Source organism: Urocampus carinirostris, chromosome 20 (assembly GCF_059441175.1).
Source record: "Urocampus carinirostris isolate Australia breed hairy pipefish chromosome 20, RoL_Ucar_1.0, whole genome shotgun sequence".
Taxonomy (NCBI): Eukaryota; Metazoa; Chordata; class Actinopteri; order Syngnathiformes; family Syngnathidae; genus Urocampus; species Urocampus carinirostris.
The window spans coordinates 10976617-10993121 of record NC_142368.1 but is presented as its reverse complement, the minus strand read 5'-3'; the positions used below and the strand labels follow the sequence as shown (position 1 = coordinate 10993121).

The 16505-nt window shown below is 39.2% G+C and overlaps 1 protein-coding gene across 5 annotated transcripts in view; it reads left to right on the top strand.

Annotated features, from left to right (window-relative positions):
- Positions 1-16505, top strand: part of tbc1d32 (TBC1 domain family, member 32) — a 94983-nt gene that overhangs the window by 76207 nt on the left and 2271 nt on the right. For all 5 annotated transcript variants that reach the window (XR_015848244.1, XM_088324761.1, XM_088324760.1 and 2 more), the window contains 5 exons: positions 460-526; positions 5225-5343; positions 7927-8081; positions 10543-10683; positions 12949-13137. Coding sequence is in view for 4 of the 5 variants with exons in the window: in XM_088324761.1 (XP_088180887.1) it covers positions 460-526; positions 5225-5343; positions 7927-8081; positions 10543-10683; positions 12949-13137 (671 nt within the window). In the remaining variant the exon portion in view is untranslated. The remainder of the gene's footprint in view (positions 1-459; positions 527-5224; positions 5344-7926; positions 8082-10542; positions 10684-12948; positions 13138-16505) is intronic.

Below are 16505 nucleotides of genomic sequence, written 5' to 3'. Positions count from 1 at the left end.
ACTGAACCCCTAATAAGCAGGTTAGCGTCTTACATGCCTGCAAAAGGCCTCTATTGGGAAATGTGGAGCACATTGTAAAGCGCTTTGGGAAGTCATTGATTTGAAAAGCGCTATATAAATGCAGATCATTTCATTTTAGAATTGGTGTTTTTCCTCCATCGGGAAGCGCATTCATCATAACACTATAAATGAAAAAAGATCAAATCAGATTCCTACACCTGCAGGAATGACAAAGACATTTATCGTCCGGCCTGAGCACGATTACATCTCTTAGCGCCCGAGAAGCTCAAAGTGTACTCAACGCGGTTTTATGTCTGATGCCAGCTCGAGTGTCCAAGTTAAGGCTGATTGGATGCTTCCAAACGGACATGTTGTGACATATCATTTGGCTTTTCAAGAGGCGAGCAGTAATTGCTTCGCCACAATTTTTTTCTTACGTTTTTCATGATTGTTTTGCAGAGGAGATAAGTGGAGAGGGCCCAACGTTGTCACCAGTGGAAATGCTCGGAGTGGACGTCTGCTTGAGGTATGGTGGCTTATATATCTTATACATTTCTTTAATACAGACGCTGTCCTACTTAAGAACGAGATCGTTTGTAAGTTTAATTGTTCGTAAGTTGCTTCAGTGCTATATTTTGTGTGTTTAAGGTTTATATAAGTATGTTTAAGGCTTGTATGAGTGACCAGTATTGTTTTGTAATAAAAAAAATAAATGTTTAACAAAATAATATGCTCTGTATCATTACAAAGTAGGCTGAATGATAAAGCGGAGTACTGAAAAACAAAGCTACACATTCTGTGCAGCCTTTTGAGACACCTTGTGATCACAAATAAACATGACAATCAAGATAATTAAAGTTAAGTTTAACTTACTTTTGGAAGATTTAGGCGACTTTCCCCTCTGTGGTAAAAAGTGGACAAAAAAAAGCGATCCAACCATTTTCTCAACCGCATCAAGCTTTCTTATTCCACTTTCATTTAAAAAGAAACGTCTCGCCTCTTCTTTAAGCTTTACAACAACCATATCGAATGGATGCACGAGATATTAAACAATAAAAACGTCAAAGTTCTTAGCGTGCTAGGGATACAGTGCAGTGTGTATACACACAAACCAGGAAGTAGAAGCCATATTTCTTCTTCAGGGTGGATACTGGGTGACCTCTCACAGCGCCACACGATATAGAGGGGCACACAATACAAAATCTAACTTACAACGATGTCCGGATATTTTTCGACATCCCGAAAAAAATGTTCCTGCGTACCGTTGTTCGTAACTCGAATGTTCATAAGTGGGGAAGCGTCTGTATTTACATGACTCTTTTATTAATTTACATGTGCAGTGATGCCTCATTTATCACAGAGTTTAGGTACAAAAATGAACCCGTGATAGGCTAAATCAGTGAAGTAGAAACCTTTATTTTTTTGTTATACAATTAAATACTCTACAATGCATTAAAATCAAAGTACAGAACCCTTTCTAGCATTCATTTAACAAATCAAAGTACTTATAATGTACAGTATACATTTTATTTGTGAGCAATAACTATTATCTTTGGAAATGTGTTGCCAAGCTAGAGGTTAGATCTTTGGCGCGGTTCGGGCATAAAAATTAAAATATTAAAATCATCTAATAAGTTTATTCTGGTTTTAATATTGGACACTTGCAAAGGAGATTCCATAGGATGCCAGTTGGTTATTTTATCTAGTATACCACACTGTACGTTGTTTTGACTAGTATGCACTGTTTACATAATTGTCATTATTGGATTATAATGTTGCTGTTCTTTAATTTCCACACCCTTTAGGACAGATCTGCTTTTGTAACCTAAGATATTGAATAAAAAGAAAGGGCTCAGGGAAGGGGGCAGGTGATATTTCTTATCTGAAGTTTGAGCTCTCTCCTGTTCTCCTTGCATCATATTTGGCACATGAAAAAATATTTAGCATATTAATAGGTTTATAGTGTAAAAGGCACCCAGAAAGTGGAGAGAAGACCTATATAATTTTGAGTTTGCAAGGAGAACAGGACAGGACCGTCAACATAAGAAAATTCCTCCCCTCATCATTTTTTAAAATTAAATCTCCTATGCTACAAAAAGCAGATTTGCTCTAGAGGGTCCGTGAATAAAAGAACAGCAACATGATTAGAAAAAATTTACAATGATGTAAACAGTGCATAACAGTTAAATGACAACAGTGTGCAATAACATTCAAAACAATAAACAATCTGAGTATGCAAACAGATCTGCTTTGCAGCTGTCAAAGGGTAAAAACAGAACCACCTTCTTCGTTGGTAGCAAGCGGAATAAAAACAAATCCGAACAAACTTTAAATGATTCACTTATTACTCGTGTGATTATAACCAGTGTCTGAAACTCAAGACAAAAAGTTAGCGGACACCAGACTCTGAAAAGTTGCCTGCGTTTACGTTTTGTAGCGTCATAAATTTTGTTAGCTTCTTTCGAATCTTTCTTCTGGGGCTGAGGTTTTGGCTTGATTCCTAACCACTTCTCCATTTTTCTTGTGTTCTCTGTGCGTCTCTTTTGGAAAATGATATGCTAATGCACGATCTTATACCGCTCGGGGGGGGGGGGGGGGGTGTATGAGGGGGTGAGGGACAGACAGAGATGGGCGGATCCAACTAGATGTTTGATCTTACTGTACACACGGTCCAGTGTTTTTTCCCTAATTGCTCGATACACGTATTGAATGGATTTGGGAAGTACAGTCCTTAAACATGCCCAATTAAAGTCGCCGGCGACGATAAAGGCTCCGTCGGGGTGTGCAAGCTGCTGTTTATTGATAGCAGCGGGCAGAAGATTTAGCGCTATGCTAACGTTAGCATCCGGTGGAATGTAAACAGCAAGCACAATGACCACAGTTAGCTCTCTCTGTAGATGGAAGGGTCTACACGATACTGCTAGAAACTTTATATCGAGTGAGCAGTGTGTGTCAATGATTCGGCTGTTATTGTAGCGCATAGTCCCCCACCCCTGTTTTTACCTGAGTCTTCGTCTCGGTCGTGCCGGTGAAGCGTGCGTCCTGCTAGTTGGACTGCGGTGTCGGGGAAGCCAAGACTCCGTGATGACAAAAATACTCAAAGCTGTTGGTGGCGATCCGCAGCTCAAATTCACTCATTCTGTGGACGATGGATCTGGCGTCGCGTTGCTTGGGAGCGCTGGTCTGTGTGGTCGCCTTCTTAGCCTAGGCCCGACCGGCAGCTTTTTACTTTTGCTCCGTCGTTGTCGGCAGGCAGATCACCCAGGGAGATCCGGTGGTCTGTGTATATCCCTCGGGATGTTGTGGATGTTATTGTAGTTGCATAAGGAGTCGAAGGGAAAATATGAGAGATAAAAGAACACTGAAAAACAAAAGACAAACTGGAGCCCGTGAAGACGCTGCACTCGCGCGCGCCGCCATCTTAGAACGACCATTTAGAGTTTAAACTCGGGCAATCATCCAGCTCTGCCCTGCCACATAGCATCTAGCAATCTTTCTTCAATATTTTGCATTTACATTTCACAAATCGGCATAAGACAAGAAAATTGTGGCCTCAGATGCCCAAACACTCGCTACCATCCAGTACATTCTCTACATGCCCTGAAGGGAGCAATTGAGCAAAAGCAGCCCAAATGCTAAAACGCTACGTTAAGCGCTCAGCGGGAGCCGCCATCACAAACGCAGCAGCCGCGTTGAATCTGCGGCCCCTCGTTTTCCGGTCGTGCTTTTCCAGCTCTGTGTTTTGAAGATAGCGGCAGCGAAGGCGGGAAAAAAAGCCTAATTGTCAGCTTCATTTGCTGTTAATGATGTTTCAGTAATAAGACCACCCCCAGAATAAAGGGACAATAGAGAGAAGAGTGTAATCCTCGCTAATTCATGGATTTACTGTTATATTTTTTTGCTGGGCCATAATTTATACATACACTACCCTTTAAAAGTTTGTGATAGCTTAGAAGTGTACTTATTTTTTAATTAAAAGCACAAAAGATAACATGACACTAATCAGAAATACACCCTATTCATTGTTAACGTGGTAAATGACTATTTTAGCTGCAAATGTCTGTTCCTAATGCAATATCTACATAGGTGTATAGAGGCCCAACTCCAGTTTATTAACTGTGTTAGAAGGCTCAAGGATGTGAAACTCAACAGTCTATTCTTTAAGAAATGACAGATATTCCTTGTGAGAAATTGCCAAGTTTCCTCCATCGGTGTGTACTACTCCCTTTAGACAACAGCACAAACTGTCTCTAACCAGAGTAAAAGTGGCCAGATGACAGGTACATTATAGTCTGTAGTTTGAGAATTAGACGCCTTACAGGTCTTTAACCGTTAAGCTTGGTTAAATAGTACCCGTCAATTACCAGTGTTAACATCTAAAGGGAAGAGGCGACTTCAAAATGCAGGCTTTCAAGGCAGAGTGACAAGGGAAAAGCCATAGCTGAGACTGACCAACAAAAGAGATTCATCTGGGCAGAATAACACATGGAATAACCCATTTGACTAATAAGTGTGACTTTTTAATGAATGATGAGAATGTTGATAGAGGCAGACACTAGAGATGAACCTCTCTAAGAGGTTTTTAATTGCCAGAATATTCTGGACACCATTGTGACAAAGATACATTCCACATTCTGACAGTAATATACTAGTAAGTGACATATGACGGAAGTCTTTGATACTTTTTCTTTTTCATAGTTTGATTAAAATCTTGCTCTCAGCCATTTTGACGGCTGTTTTTTTCCCCATCCTTCATCAATATCAAACTATCAGCCATTTTGACAACTCGCGCTTGTGTTTAGCACAACAGTGTAAAAATATGTCTAAAGTTAATACAGTTCTTGTTGTAGTACCGTCTTCACACTCAATTTGTTAGGTTTGCAAATTTCTATTTTTAATTATCCCATATCATTTATTTACTATTTATTGGTATTGTTGAAATACGGTAGATTTCCTCTCTTGTAGTTCGGGTGTTTGTTTAATTTTGGATGATGAGAATGTTGGTAAAATGAACTTTTTCTCGAGAGGTTTATTCCTTGCAGAATATTCTGGACACCATTGTGATATAGACAAGTCTACAATCTGACAATAGTGTTTTTAAAACTCCACTTGACAGAAAGTTCAATTTGTAAACATGCAATTGGCAGAAAAAATAATCCTCCACCTATAAAATGAATATGCTTCATATACAGTATGGTATTCGGTATTCATTTATTCCCTCCAGATACGGTGTGTCCCTGAAACTGCTCCGGGAAGAAGATGCCGCAAAGGACCTGATGCTCCTCATGAAGCACGTCAAGAATTTCCTATCTCGGCGGCGGGTTCTAATTACCTCACAACTACGTATCCTTTGTTATGTGCTAGTTGCGACCAAAACTATTAGCATCTGGTTTTGAATACACTGAAAAACTCTTCAAGCTCAACAATTCAAAAGTTCCATCGGCTTTTAACGTCTATTTTCTTCCGAGCGACGTGAAGATTCCCAAAGAATCCAAAGTAAAAAGGCTGATCTTTTTTTTCCCGCTTTCCCGATACCCTTATTGCGGTATCGTCGGAGATAAAACGTTTTTTTTTCTTCTGCTGCATCATTTGCAATTCTGTGGCAAGTTGGGGCGCATTGCAGATTGATGAGGCGCTCAATCACAGTCAAAGTGCCGTTTAGCTGTTTGTTATTTGCCATTCAACTGCTGCCGTCCTCGCTAAACAAATCACCACTTTTGTCCCCCTTATTATTTGGCAGTCAAAAAATGAACTTAAAAATAGCTCTCTCATGCTATCCAGCTTCCTCATCGGTGTCTCAGTGTGTATTATTTGACCACTAGATGCCGCTGTAATGTGTGGTGCAATGGAAAAAAATCAGACTAAAGGGACCCATGGTGGAGGTAACATTAGGCTTTAAAAAATCCAGCCCGACCCCAGTCCACAGGTATTAAAGCCTTTTACATTTTAGCAATGAGGACTTGGGTGGAGGGGTGATTTTGGCCGACTCTGTCACCCCCCCAACCACCGTAGCAGCAAGATGGCCGGCAATTATGTGAGAGTACTTCTCAACTTAGAGTAGTCTATACATTCACAAGAAAGCGAAGAAAATACATATATTTTCTTATCTCGGATATAATATATATGTTTTAAGAAGTTAAATCACAATATCCTAGTTCATGTGACCTAAGACTAATAGTTTCTGCCACGGAAGAACAATTTTCTTCTTGCCGTGAAGAGTAGATCATAAAAACTTCTCTTTAAGAAATGTAAAATAGAAGGGTTAAACACAATGCAGTTTTTTCCCAAGATTTTCTATTTATTCTAATATGCTTATCATCTTAGATATATTTCTTGATACTTCAATTTTTCTTTTTTTTAAAGAAGAAAAAAGGAATAAAGTCACATTTATATAATAGTTCATGGGTTTTTGCTTACTATTTAAATCAATATTGTTTTTTAATGAATCAAGTTTTTTAATATTCACAGTTCCTAAATACACACAGTCCCTTTAAGTATGAATCCTTTTGTGTTTTGTTTAATTAAGTTATTACCATTGAGTGATTCACTGAACTGATTCAAACTACAGTTTTAATTTAAAGTAATGAGCTTTATGAATTAGAATTCAGTTTTTTTACCACTAAAAAGTTTCAAAATAATACACACAGTCCTTTTAAATGAGAAACTCGTGATTTTTAGTATTCTAAATTGAGGTTTTTAGCAGTTTAATATGCGAGTAAACAATTGACTTCAAAAGTGTTTCAAATTCAAATTTGGGTCAGTCTAAATATTTCAAATGACTTATTTTACCGTTAGGAGGCGCTAAATAATCCTCTCTCCGTATAAGTGAGAATCTATCGGGTTAAGGTTCCAAATTTGGGTTTTTAGCATTGTTTTATAAGCGATTCACTAAATGGATTCAAAATATAGTTTTGATATAAAGTTAGGGTAAAAGTTTGACGTCAAATATTTTGATTTAAGGTTGCAAGACTGAATTTGGGTATCAAGTTTTGTTTGTTCAAATTAGGGACAGATATTTGAATTAAGGTTAAAAACATGCTGATTTTTAATCTATGATTTCCCAACAAAGGGTTTCAAATGCAGTTAGGCTTTCAAATACATTTCTCGAAACTGGAGATTACGAATCTTTTTGAAGATAAAGGCTTAAGCTATACACCAGTGGTTGCCAAAGTGGGCAGTACCGCCCCCCTGGGGGCGGTGGAAAGATCTGGGGGGTCGATGAGGAAGAAGGGGGCGGTAGGGGGGCGGCAGTCCAAAGTCGAAGTCAGGAGTTTGAACGTTTGTTTGACTATTTGTACTCAACACATTAGGGCTGCACGATTGACCGAAATCGAATCGACATCGCGATGTGATGTATTACGGTTGTGAAACTGCAAAGCACTGCGGTTTTTCAAGGTTTTGTAGTGAGTGATGGAGTTTTGGCCAACCACAATTGTTACTGTTCTAGTTTTAAATGCGTCAACCAATCAGAGGCAAGTTTTTGTAAAAGTCAATAGTTTGCAAGCGCCACACCCCCCACCGTGTGAGCTCATTGAGTGTCGTAGCGGACTCAGTAAACATAGTCCCAGAGTCAACAAACGAGAAGGAAACGAAGCGTGTGCCGAAGGAGGACGGTATATCACTTGTTTGGACCAATTTTGGTTTTGACGAAGCGGACGTGGAACAGAATTTGCTTTTGTGTTGTTGCTAGGTCCGGAGGAAACACAAGTCATTTATACCAGCACCTCAAAAATGATCACATATTAAAATACACGGCACATCAAAAAGGATTACGAATAAATACTCTAGGAATTCACTGGGGAGCCAAGGGGGCGCCAGCCTATAGAGCAAAAATTTGGCTAACGTGTAGCGTTCTCACATGGATGAAAACGCAACAATAACTGGTAGCAACAAAAATACTGTTCTTTCCTTGATTCAGCAGCTCAGTCATTGGTCAGGAATACTATCCCGGCCACGATTGGCTGACGTCCACCGTGTTCCTGATGATGCACGGAGACTGGCAGCGATCTCTGCAGGTGTTGCGCAATCTTTCCTGCCTGCTCACTTCTGCCCTCATCTGGCCGGCTAGCATACATGCATCGGTGAGTTGAGGAAACAATCGACATTGGTAAAAATACGGGAAGAATTACTTTAAACACACTTTTAAAAGGGACACTGTGTATTTTTTAGTCGCTAGATGTCGCTGTATTGTGTCGCGCAAAAACTCAAGGAAGAATACAAACTACGGAGACTCAAAGTGACCAAACCACACCATTTTTCTTTCCAAGCGTTTCTCAAACTTTGTTTCTTCAGATACATGTAGCAGCACGATGGCAGACAAATAGACAGAATAACGAACTGGGTTATTATGTAATCTCCTTTGCATGTGTCCAATATTAAAAACAGTCACTAGCAAAATAAAATTCTCAATCTTCCAGGTGAGGTTAAAATCTTCTCTATGTAAAATAAACGCACATTTCGAGACCTACAGATATTAAAAAAAATATATCTACATTTATGATAGTTCATGTATTCTTGCTTAGTGTGAATTTCCCTACGGGGATGAATTAAGTATCTTTCTCATTATTTAAATCAATACTTTATTATTTTTTACCACTAGGAGTCTCTAAATTATACACAATATCTCAATTGTGAATAAGTGGAGCCGCTTCGATTTTCTGATTTACCAGAAATGTACGCATCTATTTAGAACAGGGGTCGGGAACCTTTTTGACTCAAAGAGCCATAAAAGCAAAAAATATTAATTTTATTTTGGGAAAGAGCCACACCATATATTATGAGACAAATTTACTAAATTGCTAAACCCGCGCCCCAGACAAAAGCTTAGTCTTCAGCACATTTATTTTTGATGATTTGATAAAAATTATGAAAAGAGAATAATGCCAGAGCCCGTGTCCCAAAATCAGCAAACATACCACTTTAAACTTGTCTCTTTCTTGCAATTACTCAAGATCGGTTAAACTCCTTTTGACCCTTTTTTTCATACATATTGGTTTCAAAACCAGATGCCAGCAGTTATTGTGTAAAAACGTCACAACATTCTGCAAATAGGGAGCCTGATGAGCTCACTTTTGGCGCAGACGGCGTAGGGCGAGAGATGGGAGGGAGTGCTTGCACTTTTTGCATAGCTCCACCCATCCCTCCCACTTACCCAATCAAATGACTAAGTTCTCTTCCGGTGTTTTGGCGTATTTACAGTTCTGTGGATTCATCATAAGGTATCTGAACACTGAACACAGATTATATAGTGAACTTTTATATAAAGGATTCTTTAGCGTTGTACAGCCAAAACGAGTTTTTTCCCCCCCTGTTTTTTGTGTGACACCTTGACTGTAAATTGTAGTGAAAACATGCCCTATATATACTGCGAAGTAATTCCATTCCATTTAGCTTTGGTTTGGCTCTGCGTGTACCTGAAAATGTTAAACAATTCAAGTTTTGAACAAGATGGAGAAATTTTGCATGCAATCAAATTTGTCTCTGAGCCAGATACCCATAGAAAGAGCCATAGGTTCCCGACCCCTGATTTAGAAGGTGCTAAATAATGCACACTGTCCCTTTATGAAAAAGTAGTTTTTTGTTTTCGAATTTAATTTACTAAAATTGCCCTCTTTTTTTCCATCAAAGATTAATTTTTGGATTGGTGATTAAAAGGTAGTTTTAAGTATATTTTTCAGACCAGCTCGGTGGCCTTGGGGGATATGGTACCCGCCCCGAGACTGGGAGGTTGTGGTTCAAGCCTCGGCGGAGTCATACCTAAGACTTAAACATTGGTACCCGTTGCCTCCCTGCTTGGCGTTCAGCATTAGGGGCTGGAATTGGGGGGTTTGGTCACCTAATGACTCCCAACACCTCAGTTGGGTTGAGCGAGGGGGCTGGGAATCCCCTCCTCTAAATCAATCTCCCAAAAAAATGTCAGAAATTACTCTAGCCACCTCCCACTAGGGGGATATGGCTGTGGTATATATATATATATAAAGTATATTTTTACATTATTTTTGTCAGTCTACAAGCTTACTTTTGCTCAGGGGCCACATGGTAGTAAAAGGACTCACAAAAGGGCAGGACTCGTAAACTATTGTTATAAAAAATGTGCCTTAGATGTAGTGTTGGGGATCTTTCAGAGACTGAAAAATTATACAGGCATTTTTGAAAATATAAGTGAAACAACAACCAAATTCATTTCCACAAGTTTATTTAACTTGCCAAAACTCATGCAGAGTGACATAAAAGCGCACACACTAACTTAAGTGTAAAATGTTTTTTTTTTTTTTTATCCATCTTTACTACATTTTTGGGAACGTCCCTGCCTCAAATGTTTTCTGGTTGATAAATGGCAGTCAGCAGCTACAGGGGATAGATTATTCTGTGAGTGGCGCTTAGCTTTGACGACGTCCAGTGGACATTTTTAAATATTCATGTCAGTGCTTTTTTTTCTCTTGTGCTTCTCTCTGGGCTAATGATTTGGCATGCAAACGTTTTTGGACACCCCTGTTGTATCGGGTCGGGTCTTGGATATAATTCTGAACCCTGTGTCGGCAGGCGGACATCCCGATCAGAGTTTCTGAATGGGGAATGCCTCCGCTGTACTGGATCTCGGCCCACTACGTGGAAATGCTGCTGAAGGAGCAACTCCCGCTGGTGCATGCTGCCTTCAGGATGTCCAGCTTCACCCCTTCACAGGTAAGAGCCCCTGTTCATCCGCATGATGCCCTACCCCTTCTTTTCGACGTCTTCAGTCTTCTCACGTGGCAATTTAGCATCCCAGACTCCAGAGCAAACCACTTAGCATTCACCTCGCCTTTTTTTTTTCCCCAAACACTTCCCACGCACCTGAGGAGCTCGCACCAGATAGAGATTTGTAACCGTTAGACATACAAGGTTAGAATTAGGAAAGCTTCAATCGCGTAGGTAAGATTTAAAGGCCCAACTCCTCTTCAGGTTTTGGGTGTTGAGTAGAGGTGCAACTACTCATATACCTGATTACTGTGTTTTTGCATATTTATCACTCAAAAGGTTCTAGATAAAATTATTTTTACTATCACAAAACACCCTTTTCAAATGTTGATTCCATTTATTGAGGCATAAAAAACATCAAAAAGATTTGGCACCGAAAACAGAAATCAAACGTTTACGGTAATAGGTAATGAGAATTTCACAATGCTGGGCCACTCTTCTTTGAAAGATTGATTGAAAGGTTTTCTAGCATGAACTGCCCCGTTTTAAATTCAGACTTTGACATGGCCACTCCAGAACATTAATTTTTGTTTATTGAGCCATTGAGAGGTGGACATTGTCCTGCTGTATAATCCAAGAGCGCCCATGTTTGTCCATTCTCTTTCAGGAATTCTGGTAAACATTAAAATTCATTATTACACCAACCACAGACAGTGTTCTTGAGGCAGCGAGTTAGCCATAGACCATGACTTCCGCCACTATGCTTCATTGTTGGCATTATGTTTTTTTCAAATGCTTTGCCATTTTTATGCCAGATGTAATGGGCACATCTGCCAGTGCCAGTGACAGCTACAGACGTCAAAACTCTATTGCGTCCAGTCATTTTAATTTGGGCGTGAGCAGACTTAAGTAATATGATAGTGTTTTTTCTGAAAATGGCAAATACCGTAAATTCTGGACAATAGAGCGCACCTGATAAGCCGCACGCGCCCACATTAAAACATGTAATACAATCACAAAATTAACTCAAACCCTACTTTGAGTCCCGCGATCTTAACTGAACATAAAGTACACAGTTCAAAATCCACGGCCGGCATAATGTACGGAAAATGATACCGGTAGTTAACATTTTATCCGGGTACCCGTTAAAAGTAATCCAAGGAAAAAAAGTATATATTTCCAAAAGTTAGGGTGGGGAAAATATTTATAGTTTGCCTTGTCCACAAACACTCACCTTTACCAGTCCCCACTTCCCATCATCCCCCGCGTCTGTTACACCCCTTCTTTTTGATTCGCCCATACAAAACATATCAGAATAAGTCTCTAAAATAAATACATTACAAAAACATACAGTTGCAAATACATATTATACATGGTTACACATATTTACAAAGAAAGACGGTACCCCGAGAGAGTTTTCAAAGCTTTAATAATATTATAATAACTTTCATCCCAAACCGTGCCTGTGAAGGGTAGCAAAACGCTGCTCGCAACACAGCAAACGGGACTGTTAAATATACGGTGCTTGGAGAAATCACGGCAAACCGTCCTCATCTTCTTCCTTATAACCTACGTCATCAAAGTCGTCTTCCCCGGTATGGGAAAGAGACTTTGTCATGTAGACGTCGTCCTACGCTCCCTTATTCAAAACACGCTCGCAAGGTGAAGTTTGCGTGAAGTGGCTGTTTCCTTCTTTGTAAGCTGCGTCGTGTGTCTTGAACTCGAGCGCCGCTGGCGGCTATTAGAAAAATGACATGAATTGGCCGCATCACTGAACAAGCCGCAGGGTTGAACGTTTGGGAAAAAAGTAGCGGCTTATAGTCCAAAATTTACGGTACATAATCTGCTTCCCCTTATTGATACTGGTGGCTACTTGTTACCCAGCTGATCAATGGAAGAAAGCAAAGCTACTGAACAATTATATTCTTTTTTGCAAAACACAATATTTCAATGCCCTAGTGTGAAGCCCTGCATGGATTTGAAATGAGGGAAGTGGATGACGAGGCAGTGTTTAGTGTATACGAATAAACCGCAATCAAGCGTCCAGTTGAATCCACATCCCATGATCCCTCTTCAATATTCAAAGGCGCCGCCGGACAGCCTACCCTACTTCCTTCCTCCATTCCAAATGTTTCCACTCAGCACAATCTGGAATTATGTTTGTGATGGTCTTACTTGTTTATCATTTTGCTTCAATGTAAATTTAATCTTGGCCTCAAAATGCCTCAAACATGAGTTCACCACTCAAAGAACATTTTTTGTTCTACACAGATATGCATCCACTGGCTGACTCAGTGCTTCTGGAACTTCCTGGACTGGCCTGAAATCTGCAACTATGTGTGCTTGTGCACAATAATGGGAGCAGACTACCAGGTTTACGCTTGCTTGGCTGTCCTCAAACATCTACAACCGCTCCTCCTGCAGAAAACGCAAGCCCGCCAGATGCAAGTTTTCCTTAAGGTGAGATGCCAGGATTAGATAAATACTTTATTCATCCCCGTAGAGAAATTCACATTTCCAGCAGTATCCTCATGTTAAATAATAAAATGAGATATAGATAATTAAGATACCAAATATAACATGTAAAATAAAAAGCATTTAATAATGTTCCAAAAAATAGACACTGTAATAGAAACAAAGCAAAATGTTAGGATTTAATGTGGGCTTTTACTCCCCCGGGTGAAGTTAAAGAGCTTCATGGCATGAGGAAGGAATGATTTCCTCAGGCTGTCACTGGGTTAAGTGCTGGTCAGGCCTGTGCCCACCTTTCTTACCAGTTTATTCAGACGAGCGGCATCCTTCTTAATGTTGCTGTCAGAATAGCTGCAGGAGCCTTTTGCAGATGTTGAAGGACACCAGCCTTCTGAGAAAATGTAGTCTGCTTTGTCCTTTCCTGCACAGAGCTTGTGTTGGCAGTCTAGACAAACTCTCAACATTCTCCTTTGATGGTTTACACAATCTGGGTTAGGTCTCCTGAAGTCCTCCACCATCTCCTTGGTCTTGGTGGTGTTCAGGTGGTTAATGTCTCACTCCACGGGACCTGGATCAATATCCTGTGCTCCTCTCCATGTTAACATACTTGCATTTTATTTCGTTATTACATTACTCCCTCACTATAATGCTGTCTACTTTTCAAGGTTTTGCTTCTACATAGATTTGCATTGTCAGGGTTCCCAAAGATCCTTAAAAGGCATTGAATTCATTATCCTAAAAATAACGCTTTAGTTAGCATTAATTGTCTAAAATAGTATTTTTCCAAAGTCTTAAAAATGGGAACACATTAATAAACATTTTAGACATTTGTTTGAACTAACACGATTTAGTAAAAGTCATTTTTTTTCATGCATCATGATAAAAATGCTTCTTTGGAATTATTAGTCATCTGTCAGTTTTGACCAAGAATCCACGCAATACAGTAAACATCTTTTTCATTGTTTTTCTTATTAATAAAGAGTAGTTTTAAATTTCTCAAATGATTCGTTTGTTGACTTGGTCTTAAATTTGATTTATTTTATTTTATTAATTTAAAAATGTCTTAAAGTATTGAATTTAACTAGCTGTAGGAACCCCGATCGTGCAATTTGCTCTACATTAGGGGAACCAACTTTTTTGAAGCTATCAGGTTGGTATACACCTCTAAAATCATAACATAGTAATTATATAGTAATAATATGTTATTACAAGTTCAGTTAAAATAGATTCAGTTAACCATTAAAACATCATGCCAGCTAGAAATAATTTCCTGGAAAATGACAATGACTAGCTTTTTTCAGAAACTGTTTGCGGGGTACCCAGGGGGATACGCGGTGTCCCTGGGCTAAACACCCTGTTTATTAATGATCTGTAAAAACAATCAATATAAAACGTTTCTACAGTACTTTTATTTGTTAAACAAATGCTTGAGCCCCTAAAAAGGGTTCTTTGGTTCAGTGTTTAATAGAGTATTTAATTGATACGGATTAATGCTACAGCAAGTCAACTAAACAATTGTGAAGAAATCTTGGGTTTTTCTCTGAAAGTAACCCCTGTGATAAGCGGGAGGAAACAATCTTATTTTTCTTATTACTATTTAAATGGGTTTTTGGTGATCAGGAAGATAGGGTTAATTTTGATGGTTTTAGGAGGCAGAGAACGGATCCATTTGGTTTTTAGCCTTTTCTAATGGGGAAGGTTCGTTCGAGATACAAGCTCCACTCTGTAACAAATTCTTGTATGTTGAGGGGCTACTGTATATTCTAATTTCTCCAAATGAGTCTCATTAAAATACCCTCTGAGTTGTCTTCGGCGTCTTCAGTTCACGTTGTCATCATTCAACGCCCACTTCCTGTGAATAAAAGAGAAGTTAGCCAGGCTTTATCACAGGATTCCCGCCTAATGAGCGCTAGCATCAGATATAGCTGCTCAAGATAGAAGAACGGTGTGCGCTAGCAAGTTTTACACAGCCCTTATCCCAAATTGAACCATTCGTTTTTAGATGTTGCTATTTTGCCTCTGCCGGCCTCGTCATTTATGTCTGTGGGAACAATGTGAAGGGTGGATTTATTTCACACAGTCTCACAAGGAGTGATATCTATATTTCATCAGAATTAATAATTTAAAAGGGAGACGACGTGTTGGAGTTATTCTAAGTCGGCAAGGAATTTAACCGCTCAAATGCTTGCTAACCTCCCCGCCACGCCGCTGCAAGCCTGTGGGCTGTACGTGTACTACTTTGAGATGTACTATTTGGAAAGCTTGTACACACAAATGTGACATATGAGCAATGTTCCCTGAAATTTTCCTTACGGGTCTGAGCGATCACACAAAGTCGGTGAGCAGCGCTTGAAACAACAGCAATCCCAAGTGTGGCAAGATAATTATCAATTATGTCCAAAATTGGACATCAAGTTAAGTTTTGCAGAGTTTCCGGCAATGCAAAATTATTTTTCTCTTTTGAATGAATTAAACTCATGTACTATTGCAAAGGTTGTGCGGCCTACAAACGTCGTTTGTGCTTACAATTCTTTCACAAGATATCCATTTCTTTTTATTTCCTGATATATTTTATCGCATAATATTAACATTTTTGGGGGCTTATTGAGTCTGTTTTAAGATACAGAACTGTACTTAATCCCATTTTTTAGTGGAAGTACAATGTTGGCAACAAGATTCACTTTATATAATTGGAAATGTTTTTTTTAAATTTCTTAAAAAAAAATCTCATTGTGTTTATTTTTTCCGAGCTTTTTCTTTTTGTTCTCTATTTACTTTTTTCCTACATTTCTTTTTTTCTCAGCTTTCCACTACTTTTTCATTTTGGTATCTTTTTTGTTCTATTCCCCCCTTCCTTTAAGTCATTTTGTGCATAATTGTACATAATATTTGGTCATGTTGGGATTAAAGAAGCAAAAACAACCTAAAGAGCCGGTTCCTTTTAGTGAGCCGAGCCGAAGAAGCCGGTTCTCAACAAACTCTACTAACTTTACTCAACTTCGTTCTCCTTCGACTCGACTTCAAAATACCGCATTTAGGACACAACGTCAGGGGAACCCGTGTATTTTCACCTTCTTGCACTGTAACTTTGACTTAAGTCGCTTCTTAATTAGTCATTTTGAGCCCTCATTTTTGTGCGCTGGCTAGATTTCCTTGTGCGCTGAGAATGTGCGAGCAGTGGGCAATTGCGCACGTGCGCAGCTTAGACGGAACACTGCATATAAGTTCAAAGTCGAGGTAGTTTCTTTAAAAAAAAAATCAAAAGATACTGAAGGCGAAGGTTATCACAATAATAAAAAACTAAACATTATTTGGGGCTAATGACTACAGAACAAGGCTGTAATGGTTTCACAAGG